The sequence below is a fragment of the Monopterus albus genome, unplaced genomic scaffold (assembly GCF_001952655.1).
Source record: "Monopterus albus unplaced genomic scaffold, M_albus_1.0 scaffold105.1, whole genome shotgun sequence".
NCBI lineage: Eukaryota > Metazoa > Chordata > Actinopteri > Synbranchiformes > Synbranchidae > Monopterus > Monopterus albus.
Window position 1 is genome coordinate 901,849 of NW_018127985.1, and position 20,808 is coordinate 922,656.

Below are 20,808 nucleotides of genomic sequence, written 5' to 3' on the forward strand. Positions count from 1 at the left end.
CTTGATCGTTCGCACATATTTCAGTGCATGATTGCAGCCAACAAGAGTCAGTGCCTCCGCTTTGTAGGTCCTTAGAGGTGGGGAGAAAGTTCAGAGAATTACCAACATGATTTTTTTTTTTTTTTGAATTAAGAGCACTGGTGAGAACATTTCAATAACACAACAGAAAAAATGCTCTCTGAATACATTAACCTAATGGAAGATGATGTTCCTATTTAAATTTATGTAATTTCTAACGATAACCTCCAGATACATGTGACATTGTCAAGACTAAAATTGCTGTGGTTGTGATTTCTTTTTTTTTTATGTAAAGAGCTCCTGCATATGGATAAGGGTGTGTTAGAGCTAGCCTTGGTTTACTTTCACAAATTCAAAACGTCTATACACCATTTTATTCTTCCATAAATTTCATTCTAATATATATGAACTGAATGTACAGTGGTGCAGGGAGTTGACCGTTTGAATCCAGGATGGGGCAGGGTGCTTTTTCTCTTTTGCACGGTTCTTAATCTTTGCTCTCAACTCAAACTGAAGAAAACAACCCTTCATCAACCCTTCACTGCAGCAACACTGGAAGCAATGTTAGCTAGAGAATGAGAATATCATTAGGAAAACATCATCAAGCTCATATATTAAATAGTATTGTTGGCACAGAGCCCCAAGCTTGTGCATGTGTTATGATAATTATTTATTAAGTCTTCTTGTAAAGTAGACTAAAGATTACAATTTTCAGATCAAAATGATACCGTCTTTACAAGGATAAATGCGGGTTTGTTATGTTAACCGTGATGTGATGACAGGCATTTTAGAAGGACACAGGTTCTAAAGTAAACTGAAAATTTGACTGTATTAAAGCTGCATTAACAAACTTCTTCCTCTAATTTTCAAACATTAAGGGTGAAGCGAGAGTCAAAACTAACTCAAACGGTGTTCCCTCCTCTTTGTCTTTCGTCATACAGTATATGGTCACAATAGCTGGAGACAGTTGTAGCTTAGCAGTAATAACAGGCTCCAGAACTAATGCATACAAAATATAGAACTCATACAGCCCATGGTTTTCAGTGGCACTGCAGAAACACAATGTCAAATAAAGAGGTGTTTACATCTTAGTGATCTGCATATGTATATCTAACATTGTTTATACTGGATGTATCTGCAGTAACACAAGCAAATTATACAGAGGCATGTTTTGGTTTTTATTAGTTTAGGCTTCATTTGCTTCTAGGCAATTTTTAATTTAATTTATCCAAATTTGTGCTAAATCTTAGCTAATTCAGCTTTAATATATCAAATATGTAAACAAATATGTAAACAAATTTAGAGGACAGATCTTCACCTTTGTTATTTTAAGTTGTGTGCTAGAAATATGCTCATCTTTAATGTTCTGTTGTGGTCTATCAGAAATAGAATCTAATCGTTGTTCATTAGTTTCATTCCCAAGCATGCATAATTTCATCATTTCATAATAGGATGTCATTATGCACTACCAATTTTAATAAGCTGTGTTTCTCACCATAAACCATCATAAAGTATCATATAAAGTGAGCACAACCATTTGTATTTTTGACAGAGAATTTCCCCTGCTTTGTTCAAGCTTTTTACTCAGCAATCGTTACTGTATCTGATTTTCAAGATCAACTTTCTTGTGTGAAGTCATGTAAGAAGCAGCCAAACACTTCCATTATCATAATATCATGGCGTTCAGATCTTTGTCTGCCTGCTGGTGTTGCCTAGCACAGAGCTGGTCCTTTTCAGTCTTCCTTTCTGCTTGAAGGGGATGTGCACTTCAGAGACAGGGATGGGCAAAGAAGACTTCTGTTTGTGTGGATTTGTCGGAGGTCAGAGATGTGGTTTGGTGGGATGGTGGATAGGAGGCTTGGCAGCTTTGAGCTTCCATCTGAAGGAAGTGATATTAGGGGTGATGGGTTAGCTATCACACCATCACACTACAGAACTTGATGCTTTAGTATGGATGATGGGAGAAAATAGTGGTCAGAGGGCTTTTTGGTAATGTGGTGGAAAGAGGCAGTGATGTGACAAGCTCAATTCTGTCTGCTCTCACACTCCAGAGGTCTCAATTAGGAAAAGGGACTCTGTGCTCCCACAGGCTTCCCTGATCACAAAGGTCATTATCCTTCTACACATCACTCCAGACCTTCATCAAAATTCGAAATGGTGAAAAAAACTATTCCATCCTACATATGCTCTTCAGTTCTACTCATCTATCATGTCTAACTCTTTCTTGACAAAAATCATTGTTGCTCATGTGTAATAGAATCCGTGTGATGTACTGTCAATGTGAGAAACGTGACTGTATGATGCACTGACACCAATGAAGGCGTTTGTCTGCAAAACAGGTAAATAAGGCATTGTCAACACTGATTGCTGTTCACGCTTGGCCCAGAAGGAAAGGAAACAGACAGGCAGGCAGGCGCTGTAAATGTAATGAAGGGAGATAATAATTATTTTCTCTGTTAGCTCGCCTCTGCTATTAGCATTTACTCCCAGCCCCTGCCACTCACTGTATGGCACCCATGCACTCTGCCATACTGATAAGAATCACAATCACCAGCCATTCCACATGCATATATTACAGTGGCAGGTACCTTATACCTTGTACCTAGAATAACACTATTAGCATGTCACTGGTATCTTGCCAAATCAGAGATTCAAAGGGACTGACCGGGGAGGAAAGCGGGAAGGGGACATGATGGTTTCAGTTCGTGCATTTTGCCTGATAATATTCTGGCATCTGTATCTTAAAGACACACAGTCAGAAACACATGTTTTCATGTACAGGCACACACCTGCATACACACATACAGGTATGGAGAACACGGAGCAGATACTGTAGCTTTTCCTAATGTCAGGAGCAAAAATGACTCTCTCCTTTAAAAAGTACAACACTATCTATATGTTAATGGTGGGTGAGACAAGATTATGTCTGGCACATCAAGCAATTAAACTCAAGACCTGTCTGATAGCTACATCTTCATTGTGCAATGCTCTGCTTCCTGGATGGACAGACAGAGCAGCGTTGCATTCCAGGTGCATCTGATCATCTCCATTTCAATGCGTGTGAAATAATGTTTCCCCCACCATACCATCTACTAATTAGGATCTAATTATCCAGCCTAGTGTAAACAATCATGGCAGATGGCATAGTGCGGCGTATTACCTCTAATGACCCGGGGCCCTGTGGAATTCACATTTCAGCGCGTTTGTTTATTTTCCTCCATTAGTCTTTGCCCTACTTTTTAAATTCACTTAGGCCTATTTCCAACCTTCTCGTGCCTTGAGAAAAAAGCTCCCTGCCACCTATTCCTGATGCTACTCATTATTTTTTATTTGCCGTTTCTTCCACTTACTATCGTTTATCTGTTTTGTGTTGATTTAGCTCTTTTTCAAACAAAGTCTGTTAGCACTGACAAAGATCATGTGAAAATTTGTACCTATTTTCTTCCTGACCCGCTACCATCTTTTTTCTCCCTAGCGGAAAGAGGGGCGTCAGAAGGAGACATAGATGTGATCGGGTAGACAAAAAACTTACTTTTCTCTCAAATCACAGAAGCCGCTTGTCACACCTGGGAAATAATACTTTGATGTCAGTCGCACATGCACTACAATGAATGGAAAGCCTGGATCATTTTACATTGTGTTCTACCCACAAGAGCTCCCCAAACCTTGCATTCTTTCATATATCTTGTCCTTAGAAAGTTGGAAATTGTCATAGTGTCTGGCTTACATTTCTAAGTAGACATTTTGATCTGATGGCTCAGAATATGCTGCTACAGCATGCTGCTACCAGACATAAATCTTATTTGAGTGCTATAAAGTCAGACAAGAATCCCTGCTCTATCTGTTACAAAGCTATGACTATCCCTTGGTGATTAAAGACATAACTTTCTTATGTCTAGCTACAGTTGTTTAGCTGTGGGTTCCTCACTGTTCATCAGACAAAGCTGAGTGGACTAGAGATTTGATGCGGCAGAGGGCATGTAATGGTGGCTATGGGTGTGTGAGGTCTCATTAATTGACACCAGGCCTTGTGCCTGTGCTCCTCTGCATGTCATATTCTCTGCCAGGAACTGGACTTGCTAATTAGGCTCCTGGATATCACAGACACATCCCTTGATACGCCATACAATATAGTGCTAGTCTCTCAGAAATGAAGCATTAAAGACATGGAGAGTGTAGGGTGAGAGGATGGAGGGAGAAAGAAGTGTTGCACAGACACAAAAAGACAGATACATCTCGACAGAGAGCTCAAGAGTAACAGGCATGGAGAGAAAGTGTAAGAAAAAGAGATGACAATTGATGAGAGGGCAGAGGGAGAGAGTATGAAAACTATCGAATTGCGAGAGATCAAGTCTGCCAAGAAAGAGAAACTGCGACAACACACAGAGAGGAAGTTTTATTGTGACATAGAAGAGAGAAACTTAAGGTGGGAAGAGAAAACAGTGAACGGAAACAAAAAGAAAAAGATAGTTTGAGACAGGCTAAGCATAGCAGAGAGGTAGAGGAAGGCACTAAGCAGAGCAGCGAGGCAAGCAGGAAAGAATTCTAAACAGAAAGGGTGTGTGTGTGCTTGAGTATGTGTGCAACTGTGAATTTGTCTGTGCTGCCCGCTGGAGTGTCCAGATAATTCAATCTACTGCCCATTGACTGGCCTCCCGCTTCGTCTTCACTCCTAATTAAATCTCCATTTGTTGGCTGGATGCTATTGCTTCTAATTGTGTTGCTGTAGCATCAGATAGACACACAGGCAATGCAGCGAGCGGGATCCCACACATGTCACTGCGGTACATTACACCTCAATTAATCACATCAATTACACATCAATTAACCTGTGGCAATCCACTAAACACAGCTGGGATGCAGGCAGTTTTTTATTTGCAGTGACTTGAGGACTTTTCTGCAACATCAAAGCAGATGCATCATCAAAAAGAAAGTGTAGACAGCTTAACTTGAAAATCCATATTCCTTCTTTATCTCTTCCTCTGAGCAATGTGCATGAGTGTATGAGCTTTAAAAAGCACACCACTTGGACCATGAAGTCAGTATTGGCACAGTATCGATACCAAGGGATCTTATACAGTGTGTAGTCCTACTCATTGGTGAGCAAACATGATTTAGGTAACTGTGAATACAAAAGAGGGTAAGGAAATATTGAACTCACACAACAGATGCGGATCCATGGGCCATTTCTTTAAATGGATGTAGGGGTAGATGGCAGATCTACTGTACATCTCCTCACCTCTGTCTTTCAGTTCTGGTCAGCTTATTTGACTTCTACTGTAATGGGTTGCCTCACCTTGCTGCCTAGTGCTGGAGGACACCACCCTCTCACTTTTCATTTGTCTTTCTCCCCCTCAGTCCCTCACCTCACCCTGCCTCTACATTAATTCTCAGTCTCTCTTTATTTTTATCAATAAGACCTGCATTTCTCTCAGCATCCGTTGTGCTGTCACTCTCTTCCTCCTGTCTGTCTTCTCCTGTTCGCTGCTCTTTCTTTCCTTTCATGACCGTGGGCTCTCTGACTCACCTACAGTAAGCGATGAAGTGTAAATCAGCGGGGTGCCTGTTGTCACGGTGACAGCAGCTTGTGATGGAGTGACAGATTGGCCTGCCCTTCTGGACAAGCTGTGTTTTCGCAGGGGAGACGTGTGAACATTTGTGTCTGTATTTATTTACTTGTTAAAATAACTCAGTGTCCGGGCCCAAATATCCTCAACTCAACTTGTAGAGCAACAAATGATTAACAGAAGACGTGTGTGCACGTGTGTGTGTGTGGTTGTCGTTACCTTTTGTTCATGTGTGTATCCATAAAGGTGTTTCATCAGCTTTTTAAGATGCTTTTAACCCCCTTCGACCAACCCCCCAACCCACATGCTTTCACCACTAGGCCAAGTTCACTGTCATGACCACAACCCCCATCAGGGAGACAAAACTATGACCCATCTCACATGTCATTGTCCAATTAAAGAGGATAAATGACAGCTCTAAATTTCCCCAGATGACATAATGCACTGGTGAATGCAAGGTGGTCACCTGTATACAGTACATGCATACAGTATTTACACTATGTATTTTTATATATATACATATAGTAGGTAGGTTAAGGTAGGTAGGTAGGACTTTATTGATCCCACAATGGGGAAATTCCTGTGTTCCAGCACCAAAACACCATAAGAACAAACACCACACACATAATTCCAAAGTACCTAAAACCAAACAGAACATAGTATTTGAGAGACAATCAAGAACAAGAATGATCCTCCCACATTTAATCCCTGAGAACAAGAAAATACCCAAGAACAAGACAAGATATAGTATTGAAGAGATCAATAAATCAATGACAAGAATATTACTCCCATAATTAATCCTGCAATGGGGGAAATACCTATATTTAGGATTTCTGAAGAACTACTCAATAATACCTAAAACAAGACAATATATAGTATTCAAGAGAAATCAAGGACAAGATTTTACACATATGCATATTTACAATATCTAGGATGAAAAAGAGAGACAGAGGAAATATGGGTTGATGGAATAGTAAATAAGAACTGTGGATCAAGTGAGAGTAAATAACAAGAGAGTCGACATCCAAAGGTTTCAACAGGCAGGGGCTCCACTTTATCGTTGCATCTCAGTGATACACTTGTGCAGAATGCCAGTCAAGATGTTTGAGCCCATGTGTACATAAGCTCAAACACAGGTGCCTGAGGACTAAACAGAGGGCAGGAAGCGCTCCCCACTGCTGGAATGGGGCAGGAGTAAGGAGGTGAGCCACAAAAAAGCAAGAGAAAGAATACTAGACAAAAGCTGAATATGAAAACCCTCTGTATGATTGCATGCCAGCATGGCGCAATGGGAGTACAATGGGCCTTGGTTTATAAAGCTGCCTGTGGTTCTTGTTTCGCTGCCATTAAAATTCTGTGTATGCAGCAGGGGACCCGCCTGGAGCCATGCCACCATTCAACCTCAGCTGTCAGGTTAGAATAAGGTGTTTTTATATCTGTAGTGAATGGGCTGTGGTGGTGCAGCTTGCCTGTTGGGAAGAAGCACACAGCAGCCATATTAAAGCCCTCCTGGTCTTCCTATGCCAGTTTTTGGTCTCACCTAGATCTGCCGATCTGTTTCAGTTGACTTTTATCTCTGCCCATAGTGCTGCAGGAAATTCCTGCCCTCTAGCTTTCCATCTGGATTCAAAGACTGCAGTGTGAGACACATGCATCTGTTATACTGTATATACCAGTTTCCCTTCATTCTTTGCTGGAATGGAATTTTCCTGGCCAGTGCTCTTCCTTTTCATCCTCCCTGCCCCCTATCAGCTTTACCTTGGCACAGTCAGCTGCAGTCAAGTGGACACAAATTAATAGATACAAATAGTCAAATTGTGGCAAATTAAAGGAGAAACCTGCAGAAATAAGTGGTTGCTTCCAGGATGAGAATGCACCTATCCAAAAGGCATGAGGGTCATTGAATAGTTTCATGAGTATGAAAATGATGTGAATCATATGCTTTGGCCTTCAACAGAAAGGTGTCAACCCAGTTGAACACCTGTGGTAGATTTTTGACTGACAAGTTAAACAATGCTTTCAACTACCTTCATCTAAACAGTGAATAAGCGAATATCTTTTGGGAGCATGATGTTCCTTCCCCCCAGTAGAGTTTAGACACTTGTAGAGCCAATGCTAAAGTACACTGAAGCTGTTCTGGCAGCACATCGTGGCCCAGCACCTGAGAAACTTTATCCTGTTTTGGCCTTTAATTTGTCTCCATCTCTACATATCCTCCATTCCTTGAGATGAAGGGAGATTGTGCCTTTAAAATAGCTGACTCAAGTTATGGAATAGTCTACCTCCCTATATTACATATGGACCCACAGTGGCCGCTTTTAAGTCCTAAAACTCACTTATTTGCCCTTTTTAAACCACACTTGAAGCTTCTATGCATCTTTTTTTTCATTCATTCATTTTCTACCGCTTAATCCCTGAACGAGGTCACGGGGGGGCATCTTATTTTTGTTTTTTATTCTCTACTGCACTGTACTATATGTATATACACACACACACACATAAACATGCATGTCTGTAAATATGTAAGAGTGTTACATTCCATTAAATCCGAGGGGTCTAAAAAGAGATGACACCTGAGACAAATTATGGATCAGAGCAGCAATGGTGATACCACACTGGAGGCAAACATATTGATCTGACATCGTAGTGACAGCACACTTGCTTACAGTGTGCCATCGCTTCTGTACATTTGAAATCACCTTTCTGCACAAACAAAATAAACATAAATATTCCCATGTTGACAAATGCATGTCACATTGCTTGTATACAGTATATTCTCGGTATCTGCAATGCCGCACAAACATGCGCACGCATGCGCACACTCACGCTCACAGTCAAAGAAAACAAGAAATAGAGAAACAAACTTATACAGTCTATGTTGGCTACTATTATTGCACATGCAGCCTCTACCACAGACACAAACATGTATCAGTGTTGCTTGATCTTAGCAGTTCACTGTGCAGATGAAAAACACAGTGATAAAAAGGAAAATGAGGATCAGACACAAAGTTACAGTATTTGTTGGAAGCTCATTGTGCTTAGGAATCGGTCCTATTGTCCTGCAGCAGTAAGAACTGTTAAAGGGCAGATGCCATTTAACTTCTCGCTGAGTCTCAAAGAGAAGATCGCTTCACTTGTGTCTTTTCTTGGGTTTAGCAGCATGGAAGTGGAAGTCAATCCTTCATGATTTTAATGTTAAATAAACATTAAAATCCCTCTGGCTGGCTTTGATCCCGCAAAGATACACTTTGCTCTAATTGTAAAATTGGTCGCAAGTGGCATAGATGGTCCATGTTCTGGGATTCCTAATCAGGGCTCAAGTGAATGTGTCATTTGAGGCAGAAACAAATGTGAGCACATGAATGGCATTAAAACAGGTAGCCACAGTGGTGATTACAGTACACTCAATTCCCTGTTCCATAATTTCACATCAGTAACTTTGTATTATGCATAGTCCTTGCCTCAGACAATCAATGTGTGAGTCTAGGTTTGGCACGTGGGGGTCTCTAATGGTGGCTTATTGAAAAAGCTGCATTGCTAAGTGGATGTAGCCACCAAGCCCCCGAACCAGCTGGAAGTGGTTAGGTGTTGCCTGTGTGCATTTGTTCAGGCATAAGTGAATGTTTTGGGATTGTGAGTGCACTGTGCTTGTATAAATATGTGTGTGTATGTGTGTCAAGTATGAATGCAGTGGATGGAATTACAGCAAAGCCACCACTCCAGTGGCTTGTGTCTGGGGAAAATAGAGATGGCTCCTCCATTTGGGCTCAGAAAGGGATCATTTTCAAAAGCCTGTTGGGTTTGACAGTAATTGTTTTGGAGAAGTTCATGCAAGTGGGGTTGAAATAACAGATGAGGCAGGTAGTGGAAATGTGAGGGCTGGATTTTGGAAACAGAAAGCAATGAGATGGCTGTTGTTTGTTTGCCTTCTTTTATGAGTGGTGTGTTTGCAGGTGATAGAAGGGGGAGTAAGCAGTAGCTTTTGAAGGGTTATTGTTTGTGCCTCTGTGTATGTGTGTCCTATTATCTGTGTTTGTGTGTATGTACACAGTGCACGCATGACTGAATGTGTGAAACACAGAGGTGCACAGTCATTCTTTTATTTACAGTTTCAATCAGGTTCAATTTTCTGTATCGCCTTCCCTGCTTGAAAAGGCTGCCCTTACATTCACCCAGTCCCACCACGCCATCCTTTGCATTTACCACCATAAATCTTGAGTGTGAAGTTGCGTATGGGTGTAGAGAATGAAAGAAAGAGGCTCAAGTAATCAGCCATGAGAGTGAGTCAGCCAATGTGGTAGGCCTAGAACTAGGCCTGCTCCAGGCCTTGGCGACTTACTACAACTATTAATACAGACTTTAATTAGCCCGCCACAAACACTGGCACAATCGGCTCAGTGTCGCCCGTGGCTGGTGAAGCAGACAGATCAATAGGTCTGATCATGGCTTTTTCATCAGCTCAAATGAAAGCACTTTGTCTCCAAGCTCAGCTCTGGACCTTGCGTAACACCTTAAAGGCTTTCTGTGGCTGCACTGGCTGTGTGCAGCATTGCAGATGGGGTCTGTATAATCTGGCTGCATTAGAGAACTATAAAGATAAATGAAGGGGGGCACAGAGCATAACTCATCCTGTCAGAAAAAGGGGTTTAAGGCTGGGAAACTTTGTGTTTTCTAAAGCAGCCCCTACCACCGGCAGCCCTCATGGCTTCCTCGTTTCTCACTCTCTCTTCCTCCTATGTCCTTGCATTCTTTTATGTGTACCATTTTTGCTATATTTTTCTCCATTTGTTTTCTGTCTCTTCCCCCTTCCCTCCACTCTCCATCTCCCTCTCCCTGACTGTCTCTCCCCATCCTCTTCCACAGATCTAGAGGTATGGAAGTGTTCATTTACACTTCTTCTGCTGCACAGATTGCTCTTCTACCTCTATGCCAGCACATTTCAATTTGAAATAAAAGAGTAAGCTGCTTTTGCACTAACAACTTACTCCATGTGCTTTTGGCAGGCTTTTCTGTTGACCTTCAAGTTCCCAATCAGCGCAGAAGAAAAATGGAAATAGTTTGTTCTAAGCCCTCATTTACGACGAATTGCTGGAACTATGTTGTGTGTCTGCTCACAGAGGTTACTGAATCACTGCCTTTTTTTCCCAACTTCCCCCTCTCACTACTTCACTTTATTTCTTTCTCTATATGTCCTTGTCTTTTCCTGTGTCTTTTTACTGCATGCCACTCTCATCCTCCTTCTAACCCCCTCCCTTTTTCTCTTTCTCTCTGCAGTAGATGATGTCCAACCTTATTTTAAGATGGAGCCTCCTCAGACCCAGGTTCACCTGGAGGGGAACCGTCTCGTTCTAACCTGCATGGCTGAAGGCAGCTGGCCCCTGGAATTCAAATGGATCTACAATGGGACAGAACTCACACATTTCTCCTTGGAATATCGGTAAAGAATGCAACCTCATCTCCCTGCCAAATCGGATTCTCTCTCTTTTTTCATCAACTACATTTAGCTTACCACATGAGGATGTTTTAGTGGCATTTAAATTGTAACTAATAGCTCAGTTGCTCATTTTTATTCATATTCCACACTAATTTGTATGGATTTATTCAGGACTGCTTTGGCTGCATGTCTCCCTTGTGACATAACATCTTATGTTCAGGGAATTGTCAAATTTAGTTTGACTTATATCTCACACCATATTCAGCCTTCAGGGATACTGTGAGTTTTTTATATTGCTGTTTGTTGAAAATATCCTTTCTGCAAGAAAATCACACAGTGTATATTTTCCATCAGATTATATGGTGTGGAGGACAGCTATTCTCTGTCACCACCAAGATCATCATCATCAAGCTTTCATTCTCAGTGGTGCACTGACATATAATTAACACCTTCGAAACAATAACACATGAATCATATAAAATCAGTATAAAAAAATCCAAAATCACAAGACACACATTAAAAACAATATATATACAAAATCTGCATAGATAAAATCATATTAAAACACTGTGTCCAAATCATCTGTTACACTCACATTTAAACTGTAAAATGCTATATAAAAGCAGTTTAAAGTGAGACCAATGGAGTTTAGTTCTTTTGCTACAAACTGTTCCATCTTTGAGGGACATAGTAACAGAAAGACATCTTTCCTACTTCTGTATTTGTAAAAAAAAAAAAAAGGGTTGCAGAAGAAGATAATCTTGTGAACGGGTCTGGCATTTGATGATAACTCAGGAGGCATGTAATATATTCAGACAACTTATTAAGTAGGACTTTATAGATAAATAACATGCAATGATGCTTTCTTTTCAGTGTCAAAGATGGCCAACCTACTTTCTGATATAATTCACAATGGTGAGTCCTAAAGGGATCTCCAGTAACAAATCTAATAGCAGCATGATACACTGAGTCAAGTGGTTTCAAGGTTTTGGCAGAGGCATGCATATAAATTATATTGCCATAGTCAATTACAGATAAAATAGTTGCTTCTACCAACTGCCTCCTGTGACATTCATTAAAACAAAATCTCTTTCTATACAGAAATGAAAGTTTAGGCTTAAGCAAAACAGTTAATTTCTCAATATGCAATTCAAAACTCAGCTTGTTGTCTGACCAAAAGCCAGTATATTCATATGCAGAGACTTTGTCAATGACAACAGTTTTCACTGTAGCTATGTTTAAATTCAAATGATCAGTTTGACATTGTTTTCTAAAAGAAACATATACTTTGCTTTACAAGAATTTAATATTAGTTTACGATCATGAAGATGATGTTGAACAAGGTTAAAATCAAACACTGAAAAGCCTGATCAATTCCAGGGGCCACTGAATAAATGACCATGTCATAACCATACAAATGTGAATTACTTTGGATCCTAGATTATTAATAAATGTTGTGAATAAAGTGGGGCCCAAAATGAATCCTTGTGGGACTCCTCTAAGAATACCCATAAAATTTAACTTAAAACAATCAACTACAACAGCTTATGATCTATAAGACAAATAATTTCTAATCCAATTACATGACTTCTCAGAGAGCAGCACTGATATATGGAATTCTTCAGATTATATTACTTCAGCCTTAAACACAATACTAAAAATTTCTACTAACAGCAAGGAGTGTGGCAAAAGAAAGCCTCAGCCTGTGCTGTACTAACAAGGCATCTGTGCTGTGTGTGTGTGCATGTTTGCATCAGTGCGCTCTGCCCATTTGTACATGTGCTATATGCTTGTGCACCACTATTCCTCTGTGTCACAATCACAATGAAAGTCAGTTTCTATCTTATTCTAGCCCTGTTTTGTGGACTCTTGACTCAGAGTCTGACTAGACCCCTAGACATGAACAGACACTCTCAGGTGGCATTGCCTGATTGCTGTCACTGCCCACCCCCTCCCCCTTCCCTATACACACCTTCTCCTCCCTTCCTTGTCTATCTCCCTTTCTCACATCCTCTCTCCCCTTTTCCCCCCTTCATCATCTTCTTCTTCTTTCCTTGTCTTTACTGAGCATTTGGCTGTGCTCTCACATGGCTCGGTATGTGGGTCTGCCTTGCAGACCCGGCCTCTGCTTGTTATTCTTCACCAGGCCTGATCAAAGAGGAGAAGTGGAATCCATTTAATCAGAGCCCCCACCCCCCACCCCCGAATTGCAGTGCAGGAGGAACATGACAGGGGTGGCCTCCACACTCCTAAGTGGCTATAGCACACCAATTAAAAGAGACTCAGCTCTGGGGTTATCCAGCTAACATTTTGCACACACCATTTAACATGAATGCACATGAGGGAGATGGAGCTATGGCTGCCCAGGTCTAACATGTAATAGGTGCTTGCATGGTTTGATTTGACTCACTGAAGATATAAGATAACAATGAGGTTTTGTGAATTCTGCCACTCAGGAATTCAACTGTCTCTGCCTTAAAATTATATTCTTCTAAATTTAGTTTACTATCTACTGTCATTCTTCAACGCTCTTCTATTATTCCTAATTTAGAATATTCATGTATTATAGCTAAGTGGAATGTCATTTAAATTGTGTTTCAGGTGTCCAGTGAAACATCTTGATTAATTTAGTATGTTGAATATGGAGGATAAAAGTGGCAAGATGACAAATGTCGCTGTCTATCATGTTGATGAAGACTAATGCATCCTGTGTGCCCATTAGGTACCTGATCCCTTCACTGGACCGATCACATGCTGGCCACTACCGCTGCATTGTTAGAAACCGAGTGGGTGCTATAATGCAGTGCAGTACTGAAGTGCATGTTGCTTGTAAGTGCTGGTTTCTTTCAGTGCATCCCCAAATTTGACAGAGTAGAGGAAGGATGCTGTTTTTGTGAAAGGCTTGTCATGCACAATATGTGGATGAGTCACTGAGTAAAGGAGCCTAGCTTTTGAAAAAGGTACAAAATGTGGTAAAAATGATGTCTTTTTAAAAAAAAAATATTTCTAACATGTTCTTTTCTAGCACTCATTTTTCATTTTTACTTGTCTCTCCATCTCACATTCTTTTTCCTCTATGTCTGCTAGATATGGGTGGATTTGTGGAAAGTGAGAGGACTCAAACTGTATCCCAGGGTGAAGGTGCTCTCATCCATGCACCACGGATACACAGCTTCCCCAGGCCACAGATCACCTGGTTCAGAGATGGGCGTAAGATTCCCTCCAGTAGCCGTATGTAAGTCTACACTCACCTCAGCTTGGTTTGAGCAGAATGTGAATTTACTACAGTACACTTTTTGTGTATTTGGCGAGCGCTCTCATATATGAGATGCTGCTGCAGAGCTGCTGAAGCAGAATATATTTTACTTCAGATAACTCCAAGAAGTTCAATACAAAACACAGAATTTCTCTATATCTCCTACACAGCATGGTGCAGAATAGTTGATGAACAAATATTGGTGCAGGCCCTATGTTCATCATTGAATCACCCCTGAGTGATAAAGTGGGTTATTATATTGCCCCTATTGATTTTACTGGCAGGATGATTGAAGGCTAGAGACAGAGCAGGCAGCAGGGGAACCAATTAGACAAAACTGGACAAAAGGCTTCAATTGATGATATGTCTCTGAGTGAGTGGATCTGTATGTGAGAGGGTATGCATATGTGCATTTAGTAAGAATCTGTGTGAGGTGGTATGTGTACAGTGGGAGTTCTGTGAATGACTGTGTCTGTAAGGGCTATGCTCTGAATGTGAGTATGAGTGTGACTGCTTTTTTTTGTTGTTTGTTGGATTCATGTCTATTCAGGACGCAGTTTCCTGAAGAAACGCTTAGCAATGGTGATCACTAACTTTGCTATCCAGACAAAGAGACGCAGGCAGTGCACCATTCCTGAAAATCCACCTCCTCATCTATTGTTCAGCAGTGAGCTCTGCTGTGTTGTACCTGTCACAAAGACTTTTGCCATGTGTGTTCTTGCTTTAAGAATGGAGAATGTGTCCTCTCCCCACAGAGTTCCACAAACACAATTCAAGCACAGAGGGAAATTTTAAGAAAAATCTCAACCCCTCCCATGAATGTTTGACCAATTCCAGAGCTGGTTACTATACAGTTAACTCTTATCAGAAGAGAAGCACTGAAGCTTTGCTCTGTGACAATGAGAGCCACTGACAACACTCTGCATTTGCCGCTTGTTTGCTCGCTTTGTGTCAGGCTACATTGATATTCATAGTCATGTGGTTATATTGGTGTTTGTGTGTTTGTGTATGTGTCTGTTGACTTGGTGAAAGCCACAGCTCCTAATTGTCCAGGAGTGTGTCTGTTTATCCTGCACCAGTCAGGCAGATCCCTGCAGATACGAAGAGCCTAATCTGTCTCCATGCTTAGCGTCAGTTCTCATTTAATGGCCCTTTTTCAGATGTTCAAAACTATCAGCCTAACCAACAGTCAGCAAATTTCATGGCTGCTGGGCCACAGAAGTCACAAAGAAGTAAGCTAATGGACAGCTTGGAAATTATACTAGTAGATAAGTCTAGTTTTTACTCTTATTCATCCTTTTTATTTATAGTTTGTCTACCATGCCATGAAATGCTCCATAGATCAACCAAGCTAACACTGTGTTTATACAATACATTACAGTGAGTTTGACAGGTCATTTAAATAAGTATATTTGTTATTGCAAAATTAGAGACTTTCTTTTCCCACCTTGTGAGTATCAGACTATGACAGTTATTCATTTCTATATAATGGGCCAAGTTGCACACAGATGGACTCTGGCTGAGGCTCACATCTCACAAATGTACTTTAAATATGGAGACAAAGTTCAATAGTTGCACCACCATAAGACCAATTACAGTAATTTGTCTGAATAATACTAATTCTCTTTTAAGAGTAAAAAAAAAAGGTCAACTGAGTAAATGCTTCCATAAACAAAATTAGGACTGGTCTACAAAGCCTCACAAGACCACTCTAATATGAGCCCACTGGATTTATACGTTTTAAAATGACAGTAAACCTTGTGCTGGTGAGATAAATTATGAACTATTCCTTTAAGACACTGCACCTTGAAGGTGGCAAGACTCATAAATATTTTTGTCTGCTTCTTTTCAAGTATAATTTATGAGTGTATGTGGGCCTATATATCACTTTAACCTCTGGATTGATTGGCTGCCAGAAACAGATATGATATGATATGATATGATATGATACGATATGATACGATACGATATCATATCATATCATATGCTATGAGTGTGTCTGTGTGCTTGTTTATGTGTGCATGGTTTGGTGTGTGGGGATACATTTTGGAAAAGATGCCTGCTGACTGGGGATGTGTGTTTGTGTGTGCAGTGCCATCACCCTGGACAACACGCTGGTTATCTTATCCACGGTGGCCCCTGATGCAGGGCGGTACTACGCCCAGGCAGTTAATGACAAGAATGGGGAGAACAAAACCAGTCAGCCCATCACACTCACAGTGGAGAGTGAGTACACACACTCACGCACACACACGCTAGTGCACATGTATACACACTGAAGCAACAGACTTGCTCTCCAGCTCAAGGAAAGACACAACTCACCAGCAGAATGATTGTGTCATCAGCAGATTGCATTAACAGCTTGTCACAGACGAAAGTGTAGTTAAAATTTTTATTCATTATATTTTTTCTCAGCTCATCACTTGAACACACATATTTAGTCAAGACAGTAGCTACACAACAGGTGGCTCAGATGAGGACAATAGAAACACAGAGAGCACCCTCTACTGCCTGTCCTTTATTTAAATCACTTCTTCCTGCTGTTTTTTTTTCTCTGTCCAACATAATCATGTCTATTACCTCTGCAACAAAAATGTAGCTGTCCTCTTCCTGTGCTCCTCTAACCTCTGGCTTGATCAGTGGATTCCAGTCATGCAGCGTGTTTTACGTGGAGCTCCAGCAGTATCTGGATGTATGGCTCCATAAAGAGAACCTTAATCACTCCTCACAAAAAAACAGATTTATGAAAATGACATGGAGCAAACGGGGTATGATTAAACATAATGACACCCTACACAAACACACATCAGATTAGAAGGCCGACCATGTATAAACAAAACACAACTTCAAATAAAGTTCTGCATTGCTTACACAAGCATGGTTATGTGTCAGATCATTAGTGTTTATCTGAAGCTAAAGCATCTCCTCCCACCTACTGTTTTATTTAATCTAAATAAAAGCAGTTTTTCTCTGCTTACCAGCCAATTTAAGGGGCCACTGAATGTATTTTCCATTTAACTGGCTCTAAGGATAAGATTTACTCTATGATAATATTTTATACCACATATAAAACAACCTTTGATAAATGATATCCCAGGTTGTCTTATGACTCATATTTTTTATTTGATGGGGGTTTTTACTATCATATGAGGATTTTACCCTGTTCACTGTGGAGCAGCACATTATTAATATTGACTTTCTGCTCACTCCAGCATCTGCTCATCATATTGTTAATGCGGTGTTTGTAAATCAGTGCTCAATACGCATGACACAGCAGTCTGTGGGGAGCAGATATCCCTGAACATCACCGAATCTGACTTTGCAGATCACACAACTGCATTTTGCATTTGAAATTCAATAAGGAATTTTTTTCTTCTGTTTCTTTTTTTTTTTTACAGCTGCATTTGTTCATTTTAGCAATTCTGTGGTGAAAAGACAAAGATATGCAGCAGAGGAGGCGTATTGTTTCTTAGGGAGTATACAAATGAGATGGAGTTGATTCTAATAGTGAAAAGCATAAAGACACTGGGTAATCCTGTAAGTGGGCAGACAGTTTGCTGTTTGTTTAATTCTTTAGAGTGTGAAATAGACTAAAGTTGACTTGGGTTTACAAATTTCTTTGGTCACAGACAAATGTAAACAATGTGGTGATATTAGTAGGGAGAATTTTCTATGCAGGTCACAACGTTGTTTACTTTCCCCATTTAATTAGAAGATTACACACTTGAGGTATTCTCAACACTGAGAGTTTATGAACTGCAATACATTAATTAGTGTCTGCCAAGAAACCAACCATATCTTCTAGAAAATAAAATGAGTTCTTTGACAAGTGAAATGGATTCAGCTTTGTTGTGTCAGTGGCAAACATAGAGAGCATATCCAGGCACATTTTATAAAATTTAATGTAATTTACCAAATCAGTTGGGTTTGGGTTTTTACACATATTTCTAAAGCATTTAAAAAGAGGACAAATTCACACAAAAGCAGTGGCTGACACATTTTTAACAGCTTCAACATAAGTGTATCAACAGCTATAATCAATAAATCATTCATAATTTGTTTCATTACTATTTATACCACTACATGTTAGTGAGCTCAGTAAACACTTATTTTCTGTCTCTTGATAGATGATAAATATTAGTGGTGATTATCTCACAACAGTCAGGCTTTTCACATAATCTCACCTGTGAATTAGGCAGCAAATATTACACTGATCAACAAATGTTGTAATAGAAATAAACCTCAGTCTCATGTAGTACCATACATTAATATACATTTACTTGCATGGGATCCCAACAAAGATCTCATTTCACATGGTAAATTGTTAAAATATTGCAATGCACCTTATTTAATAGATTGAACTGTGAAATTGTAGCGCAAATAAAATCATGATTTCAAGCTGCACAAATAAAGAACTGGACCTGAAGCAATCAAATGGGGAGCAGAAACAAACACTAACCAAGAGGAGGGTTGCTCCAATGTTCAGACAGTGTTTGAAGAGGAAACTTTGTCATTACACTGCTGAGATCCTATAAAAATGGGCCTCACAAGGGTGTGATTTAAAATGGCACTGTAATAACTTGGAGTAGCCCTGAAAAAAATCACCAATGGACAAACACGGGCACCCCCAAACAAATATACATGCAAACGATACACTCATGCAATGCACTGAAAACATACTGTACAATCAGTCAGACAAACGCACCGGCCTGTACACATACTCCAGAGAGGTGGGGAAGAAAGAGATCAGATTCATAGAGAGATCACTGATTGAGGGCAGTGAATCGATGGTTGGCTGGAGGCTCTGTGAAACCTGTGAGTGATGGTGCTGCATTTAATCGCCTTTTGTGTTTGTCTCAATTATGCTACATAATGGCTTCTAACACCTGGGCTAACACCATGCACAAGAAATGCTGTGTGCACTAGAAAACAGATCTGAAGTAAAGACAGGGGTGTTAATAGTTGGGTGATACCTGCTGTAGTGGCAGATTGGCAGTCTCTATGTATCTATTCACAGTTGGCTATATCAGTCAGACGTATAGGCTTATTCTGAAGTCTGTATATAGTTTATAGATGTTTTTTTGCTTTTTCTGTTTATATGTATGTGTTCCTGTGTGTGATAGATGTAGGAGGACCTGCAGACCCCATTGCCCCTTCTATCATTATCCCCCCAAAGAACACCAGTGTAACAGTGGGACGAATCGAAGCCATTATGGAATGCATTGCCAATGCGAGGTATATTTTTACACAAACAGTCATGAATACTGAGTTAAAGATGCAAACACTGTCAAAACTGTCACATCATCTGACCTCCACATCTGATATTTTGTGATTTGCTGTAACTGTTGACATTTTTTTTATCTGTTCACAATTTTGTTCAACTTTCATTGTGTACCTCTCCTCAAGTCTACCTTTTGACTCAAGGCTTCACTCTGTTCCCCCTGTCTTGCGCAATTCCATTCCAAAATTCTGACTATTATCTTCGATTCAAAGACTTAATCAGAATGACTGATGTATCCCATTGCTGCCTCAATGCTCTGTAACCTTGAAACAGAATATGAATCTGTATTAAAAACCATGCTTGGTATTTCTTTCTTTCTTTTTTCTCCTTTTCATCTCTTTGTCCTCCAGACCTCTTGTCAAAATGAGTATTACTTGGAGGAAAGACGGGGTAGTGGTCAATACAGGGATCCGAGATTTTGGCCGTAGATTGGTCATCAGTTTGCCTGCAGTCAGTGATAGTGGCTACTATGAATGTGAGGCATCACTCCGCAGTAGCAGCATCCCCTCAGTCACTGCTGGGGCCTTCCTGCATGTTCTTGGTAAATAAGCCAAATCTTACTCTTTAACCTTGCACAGAGCAGCTGAGCCTAAAATATACAAATATTGCATAAGCTACAAACCCTGGTGCTGAGAGAACATGTTGTCATGTTATATTTCAGTATGTGAGTTGCTGTTAGACTGGTACAAATGCTTAATTCACCAGCAAAGAGTCGAGATAAAACACACAGTTGATTTGCAAGTTGCTTTTAAAGGCTTTTATAGAGCATTGTTTTATGCATCTTCATCTTTGATACAGAGTACCCTCTGTTTGTAAAAGAGCCACCAAGTCACATCAGTGCAGAGATGGAGAAGGTTGTGGATATTCCCTGTCAAGCACAAGGTTAGTGATGCTTGTTTTCCTGTGAAAGACCAAGGAAGGATGAAAAAAGGATCAAAAGAACAAAAGGGTCACAGTGACAAGGGTAAAAAATTAAATCCTCTCCTCTCTCTGCAGGCACACCACAGCCAGACATAGTGTGGTATAAAGATGCAGTGCCCATCAGCCCGGTGAAAATACCCAGGTACAGGGTGCTGGTAGGAGGCAGTCTACAGATCAACGGTCTCCTGCCAGATGACACTGGGATGTTTCAGTGCTTTGCACGCAATCTTGCAGGAGAGATCCAAACAAACACCTACCTAGCTGTTACTAGTATGTCCCCTTGAAAAATTCTCAATGCCATTTGCACATTTGCTGCCTAATTCTGCTCACC

At 40.4% G+C, this 20,808-nt stretch overlaps 1 protein-coding gene across 4 annotated transcripts in view; it reads left to right on the forward strand.

Annotated features, from left to right (window-relative positions):
* The window catches only part of LOC109965968 (protein sidekick-2-like), an 80,656-nt gene that overhangs the window by 32,946 nt on the left and 26,902 nt on the right, over nt 1-20,808 (forward strand). For all 4 annotated transcript variants that reach the window (XM_020610455.1, XM_020610456.1, XM_020610457.1 and 1 more), the window contains exons 2-9: nt 10,860-11,022; nt 13,742-13,848; nt 14,107-14,254; nt 16,368-16,501; nt 19,399-19,510; nt 19,907-20,097; nt 20,355-20,438; nt 20,553-20,747. In XM_020610455.1, coding sequence (XP_020466111.1) covers nt 10,860-11,022; nt 13,742-13,848; nt 14,107-14,254; nt 16,368-16,501; nt 19,399-19,510; nt 19,907-20,097; nt 20,355-20,438; nt 20,553-20,747 — 1,134 coding nt within the window. The remainder of the gene's footprint in view (nt 1-10,859; nt 11,023-13,741; nt 13,849-14,106; nt 14,255-16,367; nt 16,502-19,398; nt 19,511-19,906; nt 20,098-20,354; nt 20,439-20,552; nt 20,748-20,808) is intronic.